The sequence below is a fragment of the Microtus pennsylvanicus genome, chromosome 7 (genome assembly GCF_037038515.1).
Source record: "Microtus pennsylvanicus isolate mMicPen1 chromosome 7, mMicPen1.hap1, whole genome shotgun sequence".
In the NCBI taxonomy this organism is placed as follows: domain Eukaryota; kingdom Metazoa; phylum Chordata; class Mammalia; order Rodentia; family Cricetidae; genus Microtus; species Microtus pennsylvanicus.
The window spans coordinates 118,209,596-118,233,353 of NC_134585.1; the positions used below are offsets into that span (position 1 = coordinate 118,209,596).

General features: G+C 42.5%; 1 protein-coding gene across 3 annotated transcripts in view; it reads left to right on the forward strand.

Annotated features, from left to right (window-relative positions):
- The first annotated feature begins 4,590 nt into the window (after positions 1–4,590).
- Vps45 (vacuolar protein sorting 45 homolog) overlaps positions 4,591–23,758 on the forward strand; it is a 64,754-nt gene continuing 45,586 nt past the window's right edge. The window contains exons 1-10 of one of the 3 annotated variants that reach the window (XM_075978102.1): positions 4,591–5,100; positions 5,687–5,821; positions 9,473–9,533; positions 15,641–15,720; positions 16,705–16,773; positions 16,877–17,014; positions 17,552–17,662; positions 20,825–20,959; positions 21,319–21,432; positions 22,095–22,262. In XM_075978102.1, coding sequence (XP_075834217.1) covers positions 5,008–5,100; positions 5,687–5,821; positions 9,473–9,533; positions 15,641–15,720; positions 16,705–16,773; positions 16,877–17,014; positions 17,552–17,662; positions 20,825–20,959; positions 21,319–21,432; positions 22,095–22,262 — 1,104 coding nt within the window. In that variant the 5' untranslated portion in view covers positions 4,591–5,007. The remainder of the gene's footprint in view (positions 5,101–5,686; positions 5,822–9,472; positions 9,534–15,640; positions 15,721–16,704; positions 16,774–16,876; positions 17,015–17,551; positions 17,663–20,824; positions 20,960–21,318; positions 21,433–22,094; positions 22,263–23,758) is intronic. The other 2 variants (XR_012911200.1, XM_075978103.1) reach the window with 2 other exon arrangements.

The following is a 23,758-nucleotide window of genomic DNA, read 5'->3' on the forward strand; positions in this document are numbered from 1 at the left end:
CTTTTCATTATCGTACTGCTTTATACATTGAATTTACTAATCCTTGCTAAAGTGAAAAAACCATGCAAAGGTCATGAGTTTGAGTAAGCAGGAGACTTACTGACCCTAGCAGTGCAGCTCAGCACCGACTATCTTACCTCGGGCAGGGAGCGATGAACAGACCTGTGCCGCACAGTCTACCCGTTCCTCAGAACAGCTGGGAGCAGAAGTGAGTCCGGAGGAAGGTTAGGTAGAAGTAAAGAATAGTGTTCGAACTAGGGAAGAGAGCAAACCTCATTTACTGCTGCGGAGTTCCTTCACCCAGATGATCTTGGCTGTCTATCGCTACCCAGAATGTAGTTCATGAAACATGGGGACCAGAATTCCTGGGAGTTTGTAACAAATACAAGAGTTTGCAGAACCACTGAATTGGAGATTTGCATTAACATGATCCCTGGGTAATTTTCTTCAATATGGGAGTGCTTGAGGAACTATTTAAACACACTGGGGTTTAATTACAGGAAATATGACACTAGGTGCTGCGTTCATCTGCAAACTGGTGTGATATTTAAATGTCTGATGGAACTGTGAGTTCCAGCAGAGCCAGGGCTACAAAGAAAACCCTCTCTCAAAAATAAACCAACCAGCCGGACAGTGGTGGCGCACACCTTTAATCTCAGCACTCGGGAGGCAGAGGCGGGTGGATCTCTGTGAGTTCGAGGCCAGCCTGGTCTACAGAGAGAGTACTAGGATAGCTAGGGCTGTTACACAGAAAAACCCTGTCTTGAAAAACTAAAAACAAACAAACAAAAAAGCAATCAATAAAAAACAAAGGACTGAAGTGTGCCCACAAGTTCTTATTTAAATTGGGGGTTTAGAAAATAAAATAATTCTGTCATCAGTGTCTCAGAGACTTCTGGTGCCTCCTCTAGCTGCTTCTGTACTGTTGGGTACCATCCAGGAATGCAGGGGTTCATCAACATCTGCTATGGGGTAATTTATTTTCCTAATAAAATCCCAATGCTTAGACAGTAGTTGTATTTGGAGCTGGAGTCTTTAAAAGAGACAAATTCGGATGCAGTCATCAGAGCGGCCCTAACCAATATGATTTGTGTTCAGTGAGTGCATTGGAGCACAGAATCACACACAGCCACAAGGACAAGACCACCTGCGAAAGACCCCAGAGGAAATCAACCCTGGACACCCTAACTTTGGATGTCTGCCCTCCAGAACCAGGGGAAAACAGCATACCGTTGAAGCCGCTCTGTCTGTTGGCACTGTTATGATGACCCTAGCACATTAATACAGCAGCCGACATGGAATATGTATGATAGATATTTAACGAAGAGATGAACGTTACATATTATCTAGCAGCTAAGTTTGCCCCAAACTGACAATGAATTTCCACTAGTAAAATCAGAAAAAAGAAACCAACAACCAAAAACATTTATTATGAAAGAACACAGGCAAAAAAGATTTAATACAGGCTAGCCATGTGTGTTCTACTTACCTAAGGCATTTCCAAACCCCAGCACACACACAGCAAACCCCCTGTGCTCTGGCTCTCAGTTGCACGTCCCGTGCTCCCTCTCTGGCTGAATCAGCTTGTTGATCTCATGAAACATTTGTTTAGGCTCTTTGTGGCCTGAGGCTTACACAATACACTATTTCTTACAAAAAATAAAATCATGCAGTTCACTCTATAAGAATTGCATGTGCCACTGTTATTGGTATTGTCAGATAGTTTAAATTTTGCCAACTTGATAGAGAAGAAATAGTGTATCTAACGTGGCTTTAATTTGCTTTTCAGATTTCTAGCAAATATCTCTCATGTTTATCGAGCATTTTCACAGGTTTATTGGTAGTTTATTTCATAGTCAGTGAATTTTCTCTTGTGATAGTTTGGTGAAGCAAACATTCCTTCCTCCAGACAACTGTATTTTTTTTTCTTTTCTGTGTCTGTGAGGAAGCTTTCCTAAACAAAAGCATGTTTTAGAGCAACTTACAAACCACGGTGGCCCACAGTCCTGCTCTGAAAACTACTCGTGTGCAGTGATCTAGAAATGATTAGAAGACAGACAACAGGAACTGCACTCGTAACAAGCCCACCTCAATTTAAAATAAAAGTCACCCACTTGATCATTTCCTCTTGGGAATACAAAGATCTTATTTAACTGAATTTCCTGTTTTCCGAGTCTCGGAGTAGGAAGAACGTGGTGTCTGTAAACAAGAATGATTCTTGCTGTGGGTGATTCCCATACAGAAACTCATCTTCTTTGGTAGCCTCACAATGTTTTAGATGATAAACTCATTGGTAATCTATAGCTAGTATGAGTTTGGGATCATTAAATGATCTTGCACAGGAATTTTAGGCACCTTTTCCTCTTATTGGGTTGCCTTACCAAGCCTTAATACGAGGGAAGGAGCTTAGTCCTACCTCAACTTGCTATGTCATGTTTAGTTGACACCCATGGGAGGCCTGCCCCTTTCTGAACAGAAACAGAGGAGTGGATGGGGGGGGGCGGGAGGGACTGGGATGAGAGGAGGGAGAGAAAACTGCAGTCAGAATGTAAAATAAAGGATAAATTTAATTCATTAAAAAGAAGGAAAAAATAAGTACAGAAAAAAGGAGAAACAGGTCAAAAGTACAGAAAATATTTTTAACAAAGTCATAGAAGGAAATTTCCCCAATCTAAAGAAGAGATGCTTATCAATGTACCACAATAAAAATAATTAAAAATCAAATGTTTAATAAGTTTTAAAAAAAGATCTTGCATAAGAGTCATGCTATAAGGCCAGCTCCAGTTTACCACCACCAGGCATATCACAAACAACCTACCCAGAAAGCTAGAGCCACAGAGACAACTGTGATATGCAAACAGAATTCTTCATGCAAATACTTTTTTCTTTGAGGCGTGGTCTAACTAGGTAGCCCTGGCTGGTCTGCAACTCAGCCAGTAGACCAGGCTGACCTTGATCTCAAGAGATCCCAGCACCTGACTCCCAAAGGTGAGCGCAACCCAGCCTGACTGAAAATCATTTTAAACTAATGATTTAAAGGTATTAAATCCTTTTAGCCAGGTGATTTCGGCACATGCCTTAATCCCAGCACTCGGGAGATAGAGGAAGGGGGATCTTTGTGAGTTCGAGGTCGGGTTGGTCTACAGGTCCTGTTGTTTCAGGACAGCCAGGGCTACACAGAGAAAACTCTGTCTCAAAAAATCAAAATTAAATAAGCAAAAAGGAAGACTAAAGAAAGAAAAAAAATTCTCAAAAACAGTAAAATATTCAGTAGGAAGCTTTATTTACTTAGTTGGAAAACTGAAGGAACACATTTTCACAATTTTAGAGGTGACTTCTGGTCTCCTTCGAAGGATTTGGAACTTTTCGTATAATTTGCATGACCCGATTAAGGTTCTTTGCTCTGTCTAACCCGCGTACTTCTTACAGTATGTTAACAGAACTGATACTTAGTGATGCCGAGAGCGTTGACTTTTGTTGACTTTTCATTTTTTTAGTTAGCATAAATGATGGGTTTCTAATAGCATTTTCATTCCTATTACAGTTATACCTTGTTCTGTTGTTGTTTTCAGTTTCTCTGTGTAGCCCTGGCTGTCCTGGAACTCGCTTTGTAGACCAGGTTGGCCTTGAACTCACAGAGCTCCACCTACAGTTACACCCAGTTCTGTGGCGTTCCCCACCTTCCTGCCTCCAGCTCCTCCACTCCTCACCCCACCCTTCCCACAGCGCTCTGGTTCCCTTCCTCAACTAAACAGCGCCTCATTTTCGTTACTCGGTTGTCTATCTCGGTTCCCCCTCTCCTAAAATCTTAACTACCCCGTGGTGATCTCCTATCCAATCCTCTTTCCCTCCCTCCTTCTCCCTCCCCCGCATCTCTCTCGTCATTATTTTGAGGGAAATGTTTGAAGCACTAGCAGTCACTGATTTCTGGCAGTTCATTTGTCTTTCGGATTTTACAGTTCTCCAACGTAAAGGCGAGGAACAAAAGCATCCTTTGAGAAGTGTGGCGAAGGTGACAGACCTGAGATCTGCTGCAGCTCTTTGGAAGCTGACGCTTTAGGATCCACTTTATTGCTAGTCTTTCACTGCTTCTTAGATTAAAAAATGTTTCTCTTTAAATATTCTCAGGTTAGTTGCTTCAGCTCCAATGAATAACAGCCCCCAACCCTCTTCAGGGTCCCTGGAAACCCGACGCCCCTGCAACCCAGCAAAGTCCAGAGCTGGACGCTGAGGATTCGCAGTCCCTGCGGTCCTCAGTGGGGGCCGGCGGAAGCTCCCCGGCCTCCTGGGGTCTCTGAGATCTCTCCGACAACAGCCCTAAATGGTGCTCCCTTTGTTCATTCATTCAACAACCATGTGATCAGTTTCAGCCTCCCTTCTCTTTTCGGAAAACCTATTCACTTTCAGCTCTAACACCGGGCACTTGTCACTGCCTAAATAATGACCACCGGGAGTCGGAAAGACGAATCTCGTCCACGACTTAGCAAGTACAAATTGCCGTCCCAAGATGCGGCTTCAAGTTTGTCTGGATGCTTTAGAAACCAGGTCTCCCTATGTAATCCAGCCGGGCTAACCGGAAACTTGCTACCGGAAAGGACTTGTCTCGAACCTGCGACCCCGCCACCTCGGCCTCCCCAGTGGCGTGCACGCGTCTCTGGAAATGGTGCTCGGCAAACAGCACAGCCACGCTCCATGGTAGCTGTCTACCGCGACGCGCCAAGCCCTCCCCACGCAGAGACTGAAGCCAGCACAGCGGCTGTCAGAGGGAAGACAATGCCTCCCACTCCACGCCCGACGCGGGTCGGAAGTGGCCCCGGCCCGTGGCCGCCGAGTCTGGGTCCGCGACTCCGCGGAGGAACTACAATTCCCAGTACCGGAGCTACCCGGACTCCCGGAAGCAAATACTTGGCCGACCGGAAGCAGCTGAGACCCAGCCAACAGGCCTGAGGTTAATTCAGCCAGGGAAAGGGGCGGGAAGGGCTGTGGGGCGCCTGTCAATTCGCCACTATGAACGTGGTTTTTGCAGTGAAGCAGTATATTTCCAAAATGATAGAGGACAGCGGGCCCGGCATGAAGGTACTTCTCATGGATAAGGAAACGGTGAGTTCGCTTTTGCTCCGCGTTTGTGAAGGAACCCGCCCTCCCTCAGAATTGCTGGTCCCCGTGCACTGCGGGTTTTAGCGTTGCCTTAATGTCGACGGTCAGTTCTGTCTGGACGGCCCTGGGAAAGTTGTCTAAAGCTTTCCCAGCGGGTGTGCAGTGTAACCGGCACTGACCGGTGCCGAGGGACTTCTCGTACCTGAAGGAGTGTCTGCCAAGAAGTTGTTAATGGTCACAGGGACCACTTGGAAGACTTTAGGGTGACCCTGTCAACGTGGTTTTTAAAAGTAAATTGTTGGGGCTCACTGGAATGACAGATTATTTGTTGGCCCCAACTTAAAGGGGTGGGGGGTGCTTTTAAAGGGATGGAGGAAATCCTCTTTGGAGTTTCTGAGTTGTTCGTGTTCAGAGAGCAGGCTTTCGTTCCAACACATCACTACCTGTTTTGGACATTCAGTAAATAGTCTTCTGTGTATTAGCATTTAAATTACCTAGGCAAGTGTTAATGGGAAAAAAGCTTAACTATTGAAGCATGACTATTTCAGTCTGGACTAGTGTAATCTTGGCTCATTCTTTTTCTTTACAGACTGGTATAGTGAGTATGGTCTACACACAGTCAGAGATTCTTCAGAAGGAAGTATACCTCTTTGAACGAATTGATTCTCAAAACCGAGAGGTCATGAAACACCTAAAAGCCATCTGTTTTCTTCGACCTACCAAGGTACTTCACAAACTGAGCTGCCGTCTCCGCGGGCAAAGGCAGAATACTGATCTGAAAGCATTAAGAAGGCAAAATAAATCTGTGTTATCATCATCTGTGGCATCAGAATTGCCCTGTTTGTCAGAGTTGTGGCCTTTCTTCCTCTCCTTCCCATGACTCCCTTCACCCCGACAGCCAGTTTCTCTTTCAAGACATTTTTTAGATTGATGGCTATCCCCACGGCCACTAGCTCTCGGACGCTAGATCACGTGACGCTGGACTGACATCCATACCTGGCACTGAATGCCACTGTCACTCTCTCATACAGCCCCGACTGCCTTGAACCTTCATCATCTTAATCCCGTCTCTACTTAGGACCGAGTGTGTCTTTATCATAAAAACAAGGGAAAGTTACCCAGTGACTCCTCTCGCGGCTCAGTCTTACTCTACAGTTAAATCCAGTGCCCAACAGGAAAAGGTGCTCCTCCCACCAGTTTGGTCTCTCTTTACATACTTAGCTTCCTGTGCTCACGTCTGGACCTGCGAGCCAAGTGGGCTGTTTTATCATTCTCTACATGTTTATGCCTGAGCCCTTCCTCAGCTTTTGTCCATCGTCTTGCAAATCTGGCTTCCGTCCTTTCTTTCTAATGAAAACATAGAGTGGGGATGGGGTGGGGTGGCCTGTGCCGAAGGCTGCGTGTGGGGCTCAGAAAACATCTTGCAGGACTCAGTTGTCTCCTTCTCTGTGACGTCCCAGGACTCAGAATCAGGCCTTGGTGGCAGATGTCTTTACCACCTCTTCTCTCTGCCCCCCAAAACTTTCCTATGTCTTGTTTTTTAACATTCTCTCTCTCTCTCTCTCTTTTTTTTTCTTGAAACAGGGCCTCACCATGGAGCCCTAGCTGACCTGGAACTCATGCTGAAAACCAGGCTGGCCTCAAATTTGTGACAGTCTTCTTGCCTCTGCCACCCAAGTGCTAGGATCGTGTCTGCCACCATCCTTGGCTTTGCTTTCTCTTGTCTCATATTCATGTTCGTCAACTCCAGTGTGCTTTTATCACGCTTGTATATTGTGTACTTTCCAGAACGGCAGCCTGATTATGTCCTCCAGCTTGAAACCCCGGGTGACTTCTCATTGTTTTATGGTAAAAACAGAGTCCTTCCTTGTTGGCTGCAGAGTCCAGCGTGGTCTACTTCCTGTCGCTTTTTGATCTCTCTGCCACTCTGCACCCTAGCTACACTACCCAGTTATATGCTGGTGTCTCATCATGCCACGTGCCCTTCATACCCATTCCTCCCTCTGCCTCAAACTTCCCTGACCTTACTGAGCAGGTCAGACATCCCTCTTACAAGCAACACTGCCTCCCTGTCTGTAACCAGTCATGGTCGAAGGTGCCTGTTTTCAGGCAAGGTTTTCACTATGCAGTTCTGGCTGGCTGAAATTTCCAGTAATCGCCAACTACTCATGCTCTGCCTCCTGAGTTCTGGGATTACAGACGTGAGGCTTACTTGGCAAAGCTACATGGGTTTTATGATTAATACCTAGCTTACCTATCATAATAAGCTCCATGACAGCAGAAGTTTTATCTGGTTGTCCATCCTATTATGTTCCCATGATGCCTGCTACATAAAAGATGTTTAAGAAATAGTTGCTAAATTAATGTGGTTTTCTTCGTATTTGTTATTTTCAGACATGAAGTTTTGGTCATTAAGAGTGGTCTTAGAGTTGACGTGGTCTGTTATCTCCTGACATAAAATGAGGAGACCTCTTTTATAGCCATATACACTCTCAAACTCTCTTGGTTTCACGTTGTCTACCTTTTTACCTGGCCCTATAAAGCAGCAATGTTAGATTTAAATTGCTTGTTAGAAACAGTTTGTCTTTAAGATTATAGGATGAGCTTGGCATGATAGCACATGTCTGTTATTCCAGCACTTGGGAGACAGAGGCAAGAGGATCTGAAGTTCAAAGTCATCCTTAGCTGCATAGTAAGTTTGAGGTCTCCTTGGGTTCCATGAGATTCTCTCTCAAACAATAACAAAAGCAAAAAGTGTTGGAGATATGGCTCAGCAATCAGAAGCACTTGCTGCATAGTCAAGAGAACCAAGGTTTAGATCCCAGCACCCGCATAACTAGCTAGGCATCCCCATATGCCTTTAACCCAGGTCCAAGGGCAGTGAGTGGCAGCCAGAAAATCACTGGGACTTGCTGGCTTCCAACCAAGCCAAGAAATGGGAGCCTTAGGCTCAGAGAGAGACCCTGCCTCAAATGAATGTCAGGAAGTGATAGAGGAGGATACCCAACACTCTTTTCTATCCTTCCAGCATGTGTGCACCCACAGACACATTGCACACACACTCACTCGATAAATCTAATAACACAGTAGAAATGTTATAAAGATAACATTTTCTGTAGCTTGAATGACAGTGTAAAACCATTTCCCTGTTAAGTCGGCATTGTATACTTCTGTTTGGTTGTTTGCTTGCATTCAGGCAGGGTCTGGCTCTGTCGTCCAGGCTGACTTTAAACCCACATCCTCTTGGTTATGCTTTCTGAGTGCTGGGATTTGTGTTCAGCGCCATCCCAGTTGCAGTGAGCATTTCTTAGAACTATTTTTTTAACACTATTGGCACAAGTTAAAATTTTTAATTGTTTAAAGGATATTAACAGTGACACAATCAAGCAGCAGGGCCTTTGCTACCACAAATTTTAGTTTTAAGGCCTGATTTAATTTGAAATTTAACCATATATTCTGTATTGAAAACAGACCAAGTGTTCATTAGAATAGTCTGTGATTCGAATTCTCATGTTCGGCTTTATAAGAAGAACTGGAAGGGGAGATGTTTCATTGGTTAGGAGTATGTACTGCTCAGAGGACTCAGGTTTGAGTCCCAGCACCTATGTCGGGCAGCTCACAACCACCCCTATAGTCTGATGCCTCCTCCTCCAGGAGCAAGGGTGTGTGCGTTCACACCCGAACACACACACACTCACACACAAAACTTAAAAATAAGTCTTAAAAGGACTGAATTTTTTGCTTCTAATGTAGTTATAGAAGGAGTCATGGGCTGATACAAATACTTCATAAATATTGTAGTTATGAACTCTTAGACCTCAATAAATTAAAAGCCAAAGTGAATATGATTAAGTTATATTTTTTCTTGTTTTTAAAGAACTGCACACATTTTGGTGTTCTAAATAAGAAACTTGATCAGATTAATATAGTTTATTGATAAGCAGCTTGAGGCAGATTTGCAGTTAGCAATTTTATGCTATATTTCATGTGTCCTTTAGTTTTACCTTAATTTAGCCAAGATAATGCAGGTAGTTGATATTTAGCATATATGTATATTTAATTGTATCTAACATCCTTATGTGTTTAATGTCTTATTTGCATCCTTCATTACCCAATAGATGTGCATACTGTTAGACTCCAAGTAAATCAATCAATAAATTGTGATACTTAACTAGTTTTTGAATTTACAGTTATGGAAGCCAGAGAAAAATCTGCAGGAGCCGGTTCTCCCCTCCCTCTGTGTGGGTGCCTGGGATTCAACTCAGATGATTAGACTTGGCAGCAAGGGCTCTTGTCTACTGAGCCATCTTGCCAGCCCTGACTACTTTTTACTGAGACAGCTCTGCTCATGCTCCATTTGTTCTTTGTTTTCTAGGAGAATGTGGATTATCTGATCCAGGAGCTCCGAAGACCCAAATACAGTATTTATTTTATTTGTAAGTATGTTGGCTCACATTTTTAGTCATGTGTGTATCCAGCTAGACTAGGCCATTAGCAGCTGTATCATAAAGCTCACTGAATGCATCACTTAAAAGCTGGTGTATTCAAAGTATTAAGAATAGTGTAGGGACTGGACAAATGGCTCCGTGGTTAAGAACATTGGTTGCTGTTCCAGAAAACTAGGGTTGAATTCCCAGCACCCACAGAGTAGCTCACAACCATCTACTCCAGTTTCAGGAGATCTCACACCTTCTAGCCTCCACAGACACTGCATACACATGGTGGACAGACGTACATGCAGGCAGATATATATACAAAACAAAAATGATTTACCTTTAAAATTAGGTAGTGGCCATCATTCTCTTTCTGAAACCAAAATAACAGTTTCCCCTCATCAATGCTTAGATTTAAGGCTGATGTATGAGCCAGGAGTTGTAAGTAGCCAAATCTCGTGCTTTTCCTCCATCAGAGTGTTTACTTACTCTCGTGTTTCACCTGTGAATTGAGGTATAGAAACTAATTTATTTGGGGAAAGCATGTGTGTGGGTTTATTGGATAATGAAGAATGTGAAGAATGTGTCTGTACACCAGATGAGCTCATCCTCTTGTGTGTCCACATGGGGGCGTGCATAGGGAGACTATGCATAGGGAGACTCTGAGGTTCATGCCTACTCAAAGTTTATTTGGAATTTTCTTCCGTTTGGCTATGGAAGTTACAGTTGGTCTCCTCTAGGTGTCAGCATTGCTCTTTGTAGACTTAGAAAAGTCTGGTGCTGGCTCCAAAACCAGCTACAAACTTAGCACCTAGAAAGTAGGGCGCCTAGGCAAGGCCTGTAAGACCAGCACTCAAGAGCAGAGGCAGGCAGATCATGACCACCCTGGTCTAGGCCAGCCAAAGCTACATAGACAGACCTTGTTTAAAAAATAAAATAAAATAAAAGGAAGAAGAAAGGAAGGGAGGGAGGGAGAGAGAGAGAAAAGAAAGTAAGAAGGAAGAAAGAAAAGAAAGAACACAAGAGGTTTTTAAGCTTTGGGAATTTAGACCATTGTCTAAGTCTTAGATTTATATTTTAGTACATCTTAGCTAGAATATACAAATTTCTTTTACCATATTTTACTATTTAATTATGCCAAAAATTAGCAGGGTAGTAGTGATGCGCCTTTAACCCCAACACTCAGGAGGTGGCGGCAGAGGCAGGCAGATCTCTGAGTTCAAGGACAGCCTAGTCTACAGAGTGAGTTCCAGGATAACCACGGCTACACAAAGAAACCCTGTCTCAAATAATAATAATGCCAAAAATTAACTTTAAATGATATTTTAGATTTTATAAAGAGCTGTGTCATGCTTTATTTCACTTGATCCTTTACACCATCTAACAGGTAAAAATATTTTTAATAGTTTCTCATCCTACATTTTGTTTATTAATAGTCATAGCTTTTATTTTTTAAATTAAACTATGTAAAAATAAGTGCAGATTCACATGTCTGATGGTTTGTCCCCCGCAAAACAAACAAACTCATGTTGAAATTTAATCCTGCTATGAAATATTGAGATGGGACTGTAAGAGGTAATTAATCTCCTATGAAATATTGAGATCATACTCTAAGAGATAATTAATCTGTCCGTATGATTGATGGATTAATGTCCTAAGAGAGTCCATTACCCTATGATGCCCTGCACTTCACTGCCAGGAAGAAGGTCCTCACTACATGCGGCCTTTAAAGCTTGAACTAGAACTCGGAGCCAAGATGACAGTGATATTGTGCTATTGGCACAGAAAACAAACTACAGCGATGCATAGTTATAAACCCACAGAAATCCGGAGCGCTTTTACCCAGTCTCCCCTAATGCAGCATTCAACATGGCAGTAGCACAGTGTCACAACCGGGATAGTAACTGGGACACAGGCGGCAGAGGCTTTGATCCGTCACCACGAGGTCCCTTATCTGCCCTTTTGTTGACCATATCCACTTGTACCCAGCAGCTGCTACTCTCTTCTTTCCATAACCTTTGTTATTCTAAGAGTCTTCTGTAAGCAGAGCAGTGCGCCACTTTGGGGGCTGGCTCTTTTCCTTGAGCGTACTTCTCGGGTGGTTGTAGATCTGAGTAGGGTTCCACTATCTGTTCATTAACTACTCACCCCCAAAGGGCATCTGGGCTGTTCCCGTGTGTCTGCTTGGGATTGCGGCTGTTATAAACCTGTTGGTTTCCAGGCAGACATACCCTTCATCTATTTAGTGTGAATGACAGCCAGTAGCACACGTGCTGGGTCACATGGTAGTGGTGTGGTTGATATTTTTCAGAGTGACCGTCCCATTTCACATCCACACTAGCAATGAAAGGGCAGCTCAGCATCTCTGCATCCCTGCAGTCATTTGGTGGTGCTGATGCCCACGTTAGCCAGCGTGATAGGTGTCTGCCCCTACCCAGCAGCGTATTGGTGGTGCTCATGCCCACTTTAGCCAGCGTGATAGGTGTCTGCCCCTACTCAGAAACGTGTTGATGGTGCTGATGCCCACTTTAGCCAGTGTGATAGGTGGTGTAGGTCCTTCTGTATTTGTGTTGCTTTCATTGGTTAAATAAAGGGACTGCCTTGGCCTTTTGATAGGGCAGAAACTTAGGTAGGCGGGAAAGACAGAACTGGATGCTGGGAAGAAGAGCAAAGTCAGGCAGACGCAGTGGTTCTCCTGCCCAAGACAGTCGCTTTGTAAGCCACAGTCAAGTGGTGATGCACATTAATAGAAATGGGTTAAACTAATATGTGAGAGTTAGCCAATAAAAGGCTAGAGATAGTGGGCCAGGTAGTGTTTAAATGAATACAGTTTCTGTGCGGTTATTTCAGGGCTAGCCGGGCGACGGGACACAGCATCCTCCCTACTACAGATAGGTGTCTGCCTCCACCTAGCAGCATGGTCCTGGAAGCCTCAGAGTGGTGAGGAGACAAAGAAAGGACACACACAAAGACATATGTAGAGAAAAGATGGGTCATATGGGCCGCATACACGCTGATGCAGCAACCCAGAACCTCAGTGAGTTTATTATGGACAGGGAGGAGTGACAGCCCTGTGTGTAGATAGTTTCCTGTAGAGAGAACAGCTCAGGCTGTAAACATCTGGAGGAGCGAGCTGCAGATGTTAGTCTTTGGTACACACTGACAACATGCTTTTGTCCGTTGTTTGTTTTCTTTTCTTTTTTAAAGGCAAGGTGTTTCTTTGTATAACAACTCTGACTGTCCTGGAACTCACTCTGTAGACCAGGCTGGCCTCAAGCTCACAGAGATTGGCCTGTCTCTGCCTCCTGAGTGCTAAGATTAAAGGCTTGTGCCTCCACTGCCCAGCGAACACTGCCAACATTCTAACTCCTACCAGAGGAAGGTTTTGCTATCCTCTGAGCCACAAGGCAAGGCTTTGCTAATTTCCCATGGGTCTGAGGCATTACTTCCTGATGTGGCCATGCCCATGTATAGTCATTTTAGTTAAGTCAAATCACAAGCTACAGCCTCAGTTCTAGATACGTATATATAATTTATATGTTGCCCCTGCCTTCTGTATTTAAGTCAATACATAATAGAAGCATTCATTTTCTGAGTTTCTTTGCTAAAAAATGGAATGGGGTCATGTAGCCTCACTTCCTCCACACAGTGTCCCTGTGTAGCAAAGGCTAGTAAGTCTAATACTTATGAAGATAGTTTTATTTGGGCTATAAATCTATAAAGCAGAAGAAAAATTACATTAGTACTAAATTGTATAAAGTATAAACTTGAAATTAGGATATGGCAATCAATTTTGGAATTTTATTTGGTTAAAGTAAACTAAAATAAATTAGTATTTAGTAATTTTACTCAATACAGACTTTTAGCACAATTTAAGTTAACACTAAACTGGCCTTCTGTTCATCTCATTTTTAATAATTTTAGATCTATATGTCTTATTTAACAGACCCCTTTTATTTAAAAAAAACTTTGTGGAAAATGTCAAATGCATTTAAGTAAAATAGATAAATCCCAGTGTCCCAGCCACACCCAGCCTTGTCTGAACTATGCTCCCATCTTTTATGTCCACCAATAGTTTTTTAACAAATCTATGCTGTCATATACGTTTTATCCATTAATATTTCAGTATGAATCTTTAATAGGGATAGATTCATCTAGTAAAAATGAAAAGTAACTCCTATTTCATGAACTCAAGTCAGTGTTCAGATTTCAAATTTTCTCTTTTCTCTCTTTCCCTCTCTTTTTTCTTTGTTTGAGTCAGAATCAAAGATCCACATATTAAACCTTACTGGTCAGTATGTTGAGTCTCCTGATTTTCTCTAGGTCCTCTTCTTCCATGTAACTGTTTTACTGAGGAAGCAGTTATGTTTCCTACAGGCTGGAGCTTCCTGATTTCATCACTGTTGGGTAGTTCTAGTACTCCTTCAAGTTAAAGTTCATGTTATACAAGCTATCCATGTGTATCTATAAGTGGATAAAGAACTTGATATGGATTAAGTTTTGGCAAGAATACTAAAAGGTGGAGCTGGAGAGATGGCTCAGAGGTTAAGAGCACGGGCTGTTCTTCAAGAGGTTCTGAGTTCAATTCACAGCAACCACATGATGGCTCACGACCATCTGTAATGAGAGCTGGTGCCCTCTTCTCGTGGGCAGGGGTACATGCAGGCATTACATGTATACATAATAAATACATCTTGAAAAAAAAAGAATACTAAAAGGTGGTGCTGTATAATTTCTCTGGTCATTTCTCCTAGTGATATTGTTAGTGAGATCAATGTTTATAGGTTATTTGATAGGAATTGAAAGGAAAGTCTTTTTTTTTTAGTTATAAACTGATTGGCCCATTAGCTCAGGCTTCTTATTAACTCTTATAACTTATATTAGCCCATTATTCTTATCTGTGTTAGCCATGTGGCTCAGTACCTTATTCAGCGGGGCAGTCCCATCTTGCTTCTTCTGTGGCTGGGGCAGGACTGCAGAGGAATGGGCTTCTTAAAATGGAATTATTCTATCATTCACATTCCATGGGGTTTTTAGATGGAATGTTTCTATTAAAAAAATTCCCTCATCTATTACTTGATACAGCTTACATGTAAAGTAGGATAAAAGTTTACTCCTTCCCTGTATTTGCCACTGAAGGTAACAGTCTGAGCTGCAGCATCCTCTGATACCGTCAATGATGATCTTTTTAAAAATCTATTTGACTTTATTTTATGTGCATTGGTGCAAAGGTGTCAGATCCCCGGAACTGGAGTTACAGACAGGACAGTTGTGAACTGCCATGTGGGTGCTGGGAATTGAACCTGGGTCCTCTGAATGTAGTGATATTTCATTTGTATTTTAATAAATAAAGCTTGCCTGAAGATCAGAGAGTGAAACAGCCACACTGGTCAGCCTTACAGACAAGGCAATGGTGGCACACACCTTTAATCCCAATAGCCACACCAGGTTGCCAAAGAATGTGGGAGTAGTGATGTACACCTTCAATCCCAGCACTAGGGGAATATAAGATGGGAGAAGACAGCACTCAGTCTCCATCTCATTCTGAGATTCCTGGAGGCAGAATCACCATTTCAAACTGAGGTAGAGGTAAGAGTCAGTGGCTAACTGTTTTGCTTTTCTGACCTTCAGGGTGAACCCCAATATCTGTCTCTGGGTTTGTATTAATTGTGACACATCTGGAAGAGCAGCTAGTGCTCTTAACCGCTGACCCATCTCACCAGCCCTGATGGTCTTTTGTTTTTTAATTAAATTTTTTTTTAATTAAAAATTTCCGCCTCCTCCCCGCCTCTCTTTTCCACCATATTCAGTGAGTCTGGTTTTATCCCATGCATTTTCAGTCCCAGTCCAGCTGAAGGTTCTATGGTGATATGCAAGATATTCGTTAGTATGGCTATAGGATTGGGCCATTTCCTGATGGTCTTTTTTTAAGTATTCACTTTTGGGTTTAAACATTGTTGTGCTCCTCATTCCAGCCTGAAGGTGCGTGACTTGGACATGTGCCACAGTGTGTGCTGAACTTCCCTGATTTGTTAGGCTTTGCCTGGGGCCTGTATGAGACCAATTGCAGCAAAACTTCACTGGTGCCAACTGTGGCGTGTCTGTTTCAGATTTCAGTAACGTGATCAGCAAGAGTGACGTGAAGTCGTTAGCTGAAGCCGATGAGCAGGAAGTCGTGGCTGAAGTTCAGGTAAAGTGTGGGTCCTGGATCCTCCCTTGTATTGTCCCGTTAAACTATTTCAGTCTAGAAATAAGGAAGTGCTGTGACAAAATAAATGTGCACATACTAGATAGACTAACATTTACAGAATTTGAAGGAAGTGTTAGATCACCTAGAAATAGAATGAATGGAATCAGTGGGAAGGAGCAGAGTGGGCTGATGAATTGGGGGACAGTTTCACAGTTGGGGAACAGAGTCAAGTATGCTCTTTGTTAGTTTATCATAGTTTATGAACCTTAGTTTAAAAACCTTCATCAGTAAGATTGTGCCTGATTAGGAGAGAATAAAATCAAAGGCTGTGAGTGAGATGTCTTAACATTCTCTTTGAGAGGCCCATACTTTGGGAGCTAATAAAAGACTTTGTCACTAGGCTAAAACTTGGAAACTCCTAAGCACTTACTTTGTATGCTACATAATATATAACATTAGCATGTATAATGGTATTTTTCCTTCTTTAATAGTTCAGTGATATAGAATACATCTATCATAAATATTTGAATATATTTATCACCTACATGAAAAGTACTGTCTTCACAGGCAACAAACTAGTTTTGAATTTTTCAAAAAGATATTCTAAGTGGTAAAACATATAAAAAGAATAACCTATTTTAAATCATATCCTCCTACATAAGAATACACTGGACATATAATGTGGTGTATTCTATAGCGGTGTTTTATTTTATTTTGTTTACTAATGAAAAATTTACATTGTTGTGTATACTTTAACTTTTTAAAAGATTTATCATTGCTGGTTTTTATAGTTAGTTCAGTTCCCCCATACCTTCTGCTACTCAATTATTATTTGAACATCTTGTACCTTTTCACCCTGTATGTTCCCATTTGATTACAAAACTTGATACAGCCGGAGTCCATAGTGCTCGATACAGCCAGGGCCCATAGAACTGGGTACAGCTGGAGTCCATGGATTAACTGATTTTTACTTTTTATTTGCAGGAATTTTATGGTGATTACATTGCTGTGAATCCACATTTGTTTTCCCTCAATATTTTGGGTTGCTGTCAGGTATGAAAGGCAAGGATTTTCAAAATAAGTTAAATTAATTCATCAAGTAACTGGAGTTAGAGAAAATTAAGGTATTTTCTCTTAATATGTTTTTAACAAAAAGGGCCGAAATTGGGATCCAGCGCTGCTGTCGAGAACAACTCAAGGACTGACCGCTCTCCTCTTATCTCTGAAGAAGTGCCCCATGATTCGCTATCAACTTTCATCAGAGGCTGCAAAAAGACTTGGAGAATGTGTTAAGGTGTTGTACTCCTATTCCTGTTCTAAAATCTCAAGGCTAATCGTTTCCCTAGAAATATCTGAACTGCTGGACATGGTGGTGCATTCCTTGGCAGGCAGATCTCTGAGTTCAAGGTCAGCCTGGTCTACACACTAAGTTCCATACCAAGCAAGACCCTATCTCAAAAAGAAAAAAAAAAAAGAAAGACAAAACAAGAGAAAGAAAGTGAACAAAGAATATCTTCTTTGTTAGTTTTATTGGCAAAGAAGAACGGCTATGGAATTCAAAACAACAAGAAAGGAACGAATTGGCACTAAGACCCTTAGATTTAACCTAAGAAACATTCGCAGCTGTTTACAGTTAAACCACTTTAAAGTAGGCTTTCAAGTCCTGGTTTTTTAACTAGTGTGCTACAAAACCTTATGAAACCTTTGAGTCCTTTTATGGGAGGCCCGTGAGGGTGGAAAACCTTCTACTGTTTTTTTATTCATTTCCTATTTTGTCAGCTCTACTTAGAGCTGCCGAGTTAACCAAGCTATTTTTCTCTTTTCTCTTCAGCAAGTGATAAGTAAAGAATATGAGCTCTTTGAATTCCGGCGGACAGAGGTTCCTCCGCTGCTTCTCATTCTAGACCGCTGTGACGATGCCATCACCCCACTGCTCAACCAGGTGCAGAGCCCTTTGTTAACATAAAGGAGGGTGGTTTGCAGCTCAGTAAAATATGGCAATAGCATCCTTTCTATTCACCTCCTGGTTTTCAGCTGTTCTTGATTTCTGCCTTATGTTTTCTGGTGTTTTGGTGTCCTGCTTTTCCGTCCCCATCATTCCTGCTGGTTTCTGCCTCTTTCCTTTCTCTCTGTCCCTTCAGCAGCTGCCTCACTCTCATCCAGGCAACTTTCCAGTGTCTCCTTTTCCAACCTTACTGCCCGTGTGTAGGTGTGATCCCATCTCTTGCAGTAACAGTAAAACAAGCATTTATACAGGTCCTTCTTTTTATTTCTCTTCGATCTATATCCTACAAAACCAAGGCTGTTAAATGGCAGCTTTCAACTTAAATTACAGCTCCTGACCTGAAAATCCTTGTTGTTCCCCATTGCCCTACTGGGCTAAAATCACGCTCCTGATTTTGATACCCAGGCACCGTCGCTGAAAGCCTCCAGCTCTCTGCCATAGAGGCGCAACATGATTTCTTGCCATTGTGCTTTTAAAGTGACTTTGTCTAAGCTCTGGGTCGTTGGGATACCTTCTCTTCCCTACTTTCCCTGTAAAACACTTCTCCCTTGAAACTTCTCAGAAGCCAGAGCGCAGCTTCTCAAAGACTGCTTCAGCCGGGCAGTTTGCTGTCTCCCTCGAGCTGTGTAGCATTGTCTCTGGTCCCATGCTGCACTTGCTAAGTTGCACCGTTAGTTGTTTTGACGCTGTCTTAGACAGTGCACTCCCAAGGCAGCCTGTGTCCGCTCAGGTTTATTCTTTGCAAATTTAAGCAGTTCCTTGTATGTAGTTAAGTCTGTGAGTGGAGATTTGGGATGCAGAGAAAGAGGAGTCATCCCCAGCTCAGTTTCTTCTCAGCACAGAGTAACGTCAACGCTAGGGTAGTCTACGATGGAAGGGAGCGCCTCTGTAGTGTGAGGTAACATCTGGCCACAAAAGGAAGAAAGGGAAGGGGAGGAGGAGGGGAGAGAGAAATGACTCAGTAGCTAAGAGCACATACTGCTCTTGCAGAAGACTTGAGTTCTGTTCTCAGCCCACACACTGGGCAGCCCACAGCCACGTTTAACTCCTGCTCCAAAGGAATCCAGTGCCCTACCTGGTCTTTAAAACAGGCATTGTACTCATGCCCAAACTCACACTCAAAGTTACATAATGAAAAAATAAAAAGTAAGTTCTTTTTAAAACAGCAGAAAAGTAATTATCTATGAGTTCTTTATCCCAAAGAAAAACAAGTTTCACTGAGAACCTGTGATGTGCCATGTAGTAAACTAAGTATTCTATGTAAGGTTAAAAGACAGTCTCTTGTCCTCAAACCTGTATCTCAAGAAGAGAGGAGAAAAGGGATTTTACGTGTAGAATGAGCTCTGTGGTAGAGCCACCACGACAATGTCCACTTTGCTCTATCACTGTCAAGGCCCAAAGGGAACTGGCTTTCTCGGGAGCCTCTCTGCAGAGCTGCACAGTACGGTGCCCATGTTTTCACAGCTCTATGCATGTTTCTTCCCACTCAGTGGGTTGCTCTTTTTCCTCTGAGTGGTGTGTGCACTCCACCTTACCTATCTGTCCAGAACTACTTTGTTCTGGAGGTTAAAAAAATTCCTTTGCTTTCTTTCTCTTTTCTTTTCTTCTCTGTGTGTGGGTGTTTTGCCCATGTTTGTGTCTGTGCACCACTTGTCTGTCTCTTGCCCACGGAGGCAAGAGAGGACATTGGCTCCCCTAGAACTGGAGTTACAGACAGTTGTGAGTTGCCATGTGGGTGCTGGGAAATTAACCCAGGTCTTCTGGAAGAGTGACTGGTGCTCTTAACCACTGAGCCGTCTTACTCTTTGACAAATCTTTTAGGCCATAAAACACCTTCTTTTGGGGTAGAGAGATAGCTCGGCCTTATGAGCACAGGTTGCTAGAGAGGGGAGCAGAGAAAAATGCAGAGCTCAATAAAATTAATAATTTTAAAAAAAGAGCATAGGTTGCTCTTCCAGAGAATACAAGTTCATTTCCCAATACCCATTTGGGCCACTCACAGCTGCCTGCAATTCTAGGCCCGTAGGATCTGATACCCATTTTTGGCTTCCAAAGGCATCCATACACATACACATACAAATAAACAAATTTTAAAGGACTTTAATACATCTTAAATGTTTTCTGTTTTTAAAAAAATATGTATGGGTGCTTTGTGTGAGTGTATGTCTGTGCAATACAAGTGTGCCCGATGCCCATGGAGGCCAGAAAAGGTTGTTGAATCCCTGGCACTAGAGTTACAGACAACTGTGAGCTGCCATGTGGGTACTAGTAATTGAACCTATGTCCTTGGAAGAACCGCCGGTGTTCTTAACCACTGAGCCATCTCTCCAACCTCCTTAAATTACTTCTTAATAAACTTAGTTATAAATGTACACATAAACATCTCTAGCATTTGGGGATTCTAGATAGTGAATTGTTGAAAGATACTTAACTATTAAAAATCCACTCTCCATAAATGGTGAGAAGGCAGCTTTGTGGCATTTTACCTTTCTGGTTTTTAACCAAACTGATTTACGTTATTAAAGGCTAGAACTCAATCCTTCTTCACAATTCATACTTAGTTAAAACATAAGATAAAATGGATTCTGAGACAAGTGTCTGATTATGCCAATGTTTTGATTAACTCGCAAGGTTTTTTTCTGGTAATATTAGTGTTCCCGGGATAAATATAGAACCACTCAGATCTGCAAGAACACACTTCTCAGACAGCAGAAAACCACAGAAGCGTGCAGGAAGTGGTACAGCTTTTAACTGCAGTACCAATATAGCCCTATCTGTGAAGCCAAAAATATACTCTTAATTCACAATCAAAAAGCTAATGATAGCTATAATTGTTTTCTTTCTATCAAGAATATTAATCTTGTTGCGTTTTGTCTAAAGTATAAAAGTAAAAGCATTTTGACTTTTTTAGAGTGTTTAAGCAATTAAAATGACAATCTTAATACTTACTAGAGAACAAAGTATTAATAAAAATATGAACTAAATAGAGAAACTTGGTGTAAAACAAATTATTAAAAATATTATCACTCTTTGTTTTCCTAAACACTTGGTATTGTTATGTTTTGTTATTTGCCAATTCTTTTTGACATACTTCTTTAGTGGACATACCAGGCCATGGTCCATGAACTCCTGGGCATAAACAACAACCGGATTGATCTTTCCAGAGTGCCAGGAATCAGCAAAGACTTAAGAGAGGTGGTCCTGTCTGCTGAAAATGACGAGTTTTATGCGAATGTAGGTGACTTTAATCTCTCAGTTGTTTTTACATAAAGTGTCAGTACTGGCGCATGAGGGTTTGTGGGAAAGGGTGACAGACTTCTCGCAGTTAGGCTGAATCTCAGGATGGCAAGACTTGGGTGCTGGCCTTGGCAGTATTTTTTCGAGTGCTTACATAGTTACTGACTTCCCTCCTTTCTGGTAGCTCTTTGTGAGAACAATAATAGTATTCATCACTAGTGTCCTGGCTAATAGCCAGACTTGGTAACTAAAATGGAATTTGTCCTTCTAGTCTGTGTTCAGAATTCTTTTCACTTCTTTTATGACGTCTGAAAATCCGCTAGTTTTGAACTTTTTTCTGACTTCCTTTTTCACAGAACATGTACCTGAATTTCGCAGAGATTGGTAGCAATATAAAGAATCTCATGGAAGACTTCCAGAAGAAGAAACCAAAAGAACAGCAAAAGCTAGAATCCATAGCAGATATGAAGGTAAGTCACTCACACAGATGTTCACCTGTGAGTCTTCAGAACTATTTATGTCGGCAACATTTTTGGAATATTCCAGGTCTAATTTCTACTTTGATTCTTGTTTGCTTGTAAGTTTTGTAGGGTGGATTGTGGTATTTGAGACTGTCTAGTCATTGCTATGTAGCTCAGGCTAGCCTCAAGCTTGGGAGGGATTCCAGATGTGGGCTATCAGCCCAGCTCCTTGTTAGTGTTGTTCTATTCTGTTGGTGAGGTGCACTTACTCCTTAGGCCACACTGTCGCCATGGGGACCTGCCTGGAGCTCGTGGCGGCACTCAATGTCTCACCTCCACTTGCTGGAATTACGGGCACTGCTCATCACATCCAGCAAGTCATTTTGTTTAGTCTGAGACGTTTTCTACAAGTTTCTCTTTAATAATAGCATGATGACACATCTATCATAATCATGTATTTCCTTCCATTCTTCATTATGTCTGGCCTCTATAAAGACCCTAAGGAGATGTACCTGCTTTTCTCTTCTTAAGAATAATAAATGCCATGTGCTTGAGAATCATGGGTACCTTACCCTGGGCAGGAAAGGAACCCCAGCTTTTTACAATCTTTTCTTTACAAATTCTTGTTTGGAATGTAATAGCATCTCCCATTAATGTTTCTCCCATGACAGGCCTTTGTTGAGAATTATCCACAATTCAAGAAGATGTCTGGGACTGTCTCAAAGCACGTGACAGTGGTCGGAGAACTGTCCCGGTTGGTCAGCGAGCGGAACCTGCTGGAGGTTTCCGAGGTTGAACAAGAACTGGCCTGTCAGAATGACCACTCTAGTGCTCTCCAGGTCAGTCTAACTGGGTGAGCACCTACTGCTTGTGAGCAGTGTGCCAGGCAGAGAGACTGCAAAGGCGAGTAACCCTTCTTTGCCAACCGCCAACATGGAACTTGGCTTACCACAGAGTTATGAACACATTTAAGGTGGTATAAGCCAAGTCTGGTAGCCACCAGCTATAATCACAGCACTTGGGAGCTGAGGCAGGAGGATCACAAGTTTGAGGCCTGAACATGCAACTTAGTAAGACCCTGCCTCAAAACAAATTTTAAAAAAAGGTGAAGATGTAGCCTTTTGTTCAATTCATAGTACCACTGAAAAGGAATTAGTTACTAAAGATTGCTTTTCATTTCACAAACATGATAACATGCTACATATAAACGCTATGATGAGTGAGGATGTAGAAGAATGAAGGTAAATAAGACACCATCCTTCTCCTCAGTGCCTCACACTATAAGAAGAAAGAAAGCAACTTTAAAGAATTGTGAGCTACAGAGATGGCTCAGAAAGTAAAGCGCTTAACGCTCAAGCATGAGGGTCTGAGTTCTGATCACCAGTGTGGTGGTGTACGCCTCTAATCCCTGCTCTAGGAGACAGAGAGATAGGCAGATGGGGGAGGGGGTTGATGACCAGCCAGTCTAACCAGTTGGTGGCCTTGGGTCCAGTGAAAGACCTGTGGAAAACAATCAAGGAAAGGTACCCAGCCTCAGCCTCAGGCTTCTACAAGCAGGTGCATCTGTGTGCACACACACTCAACACGTGTACATACTCCACTAACCAGTACATACATACACATGACAGTGATAAAGAACTGTAATCTCATGTAGTAAGTATGTAACCAAGGCCTTCACCACAGCACATGTAGATACAGAGGAGGAACACCTGTTTTCCTCAGTGGTGATCTTTCAGGTTCTTGCTGAGGAAGATGTGAAAACTAGTCCTAGACAGAGAGGTCACACCACGCAGAGGAAGAAGGAGCAGCACTCTGAGTGGGAAGAAACAGGCGTGGAGCCGTAAAAACATGGGCACCGTACTGTGCAGCTCGTAGAGCACAAGCTGAAGAATGGTCTTTAGATAAACTAGAAAGATAGTTTGAGGGCAAGGGCTACAGCTCAATGGTAGAGGGCTTGCCTGGCGTGCTCAAGGGCCTAGGTTCAATCCCTTTGAACACACACATGCACACGCGCATACACGCACGCAAGAGAGAGACAGACACAATGATAGAAGAGAAGGATCAGTTTGTGGTATTGAAAGGAGGTTGTGCTTCAATTTGTGTGTGTGTTTTGTTTTTGTTTTTCGTTTGTTTGTTTGTTCGTTTTTCTATAGTTTTGGAAACTGTCCTGGAACTCACTCTGTAGACCAGGCTGGCCTCGAACTCACAGAGATCCGCCTGTCTCTGCTTCCCAAGTGCTGGAATTAAAGGCATGCGCCACCACTGCCCAGCAGAGCTTCAATTTTAAAATGATGGGAGTCACCAGAGGATTTTAAAAGAAAAATTATACAGTCAG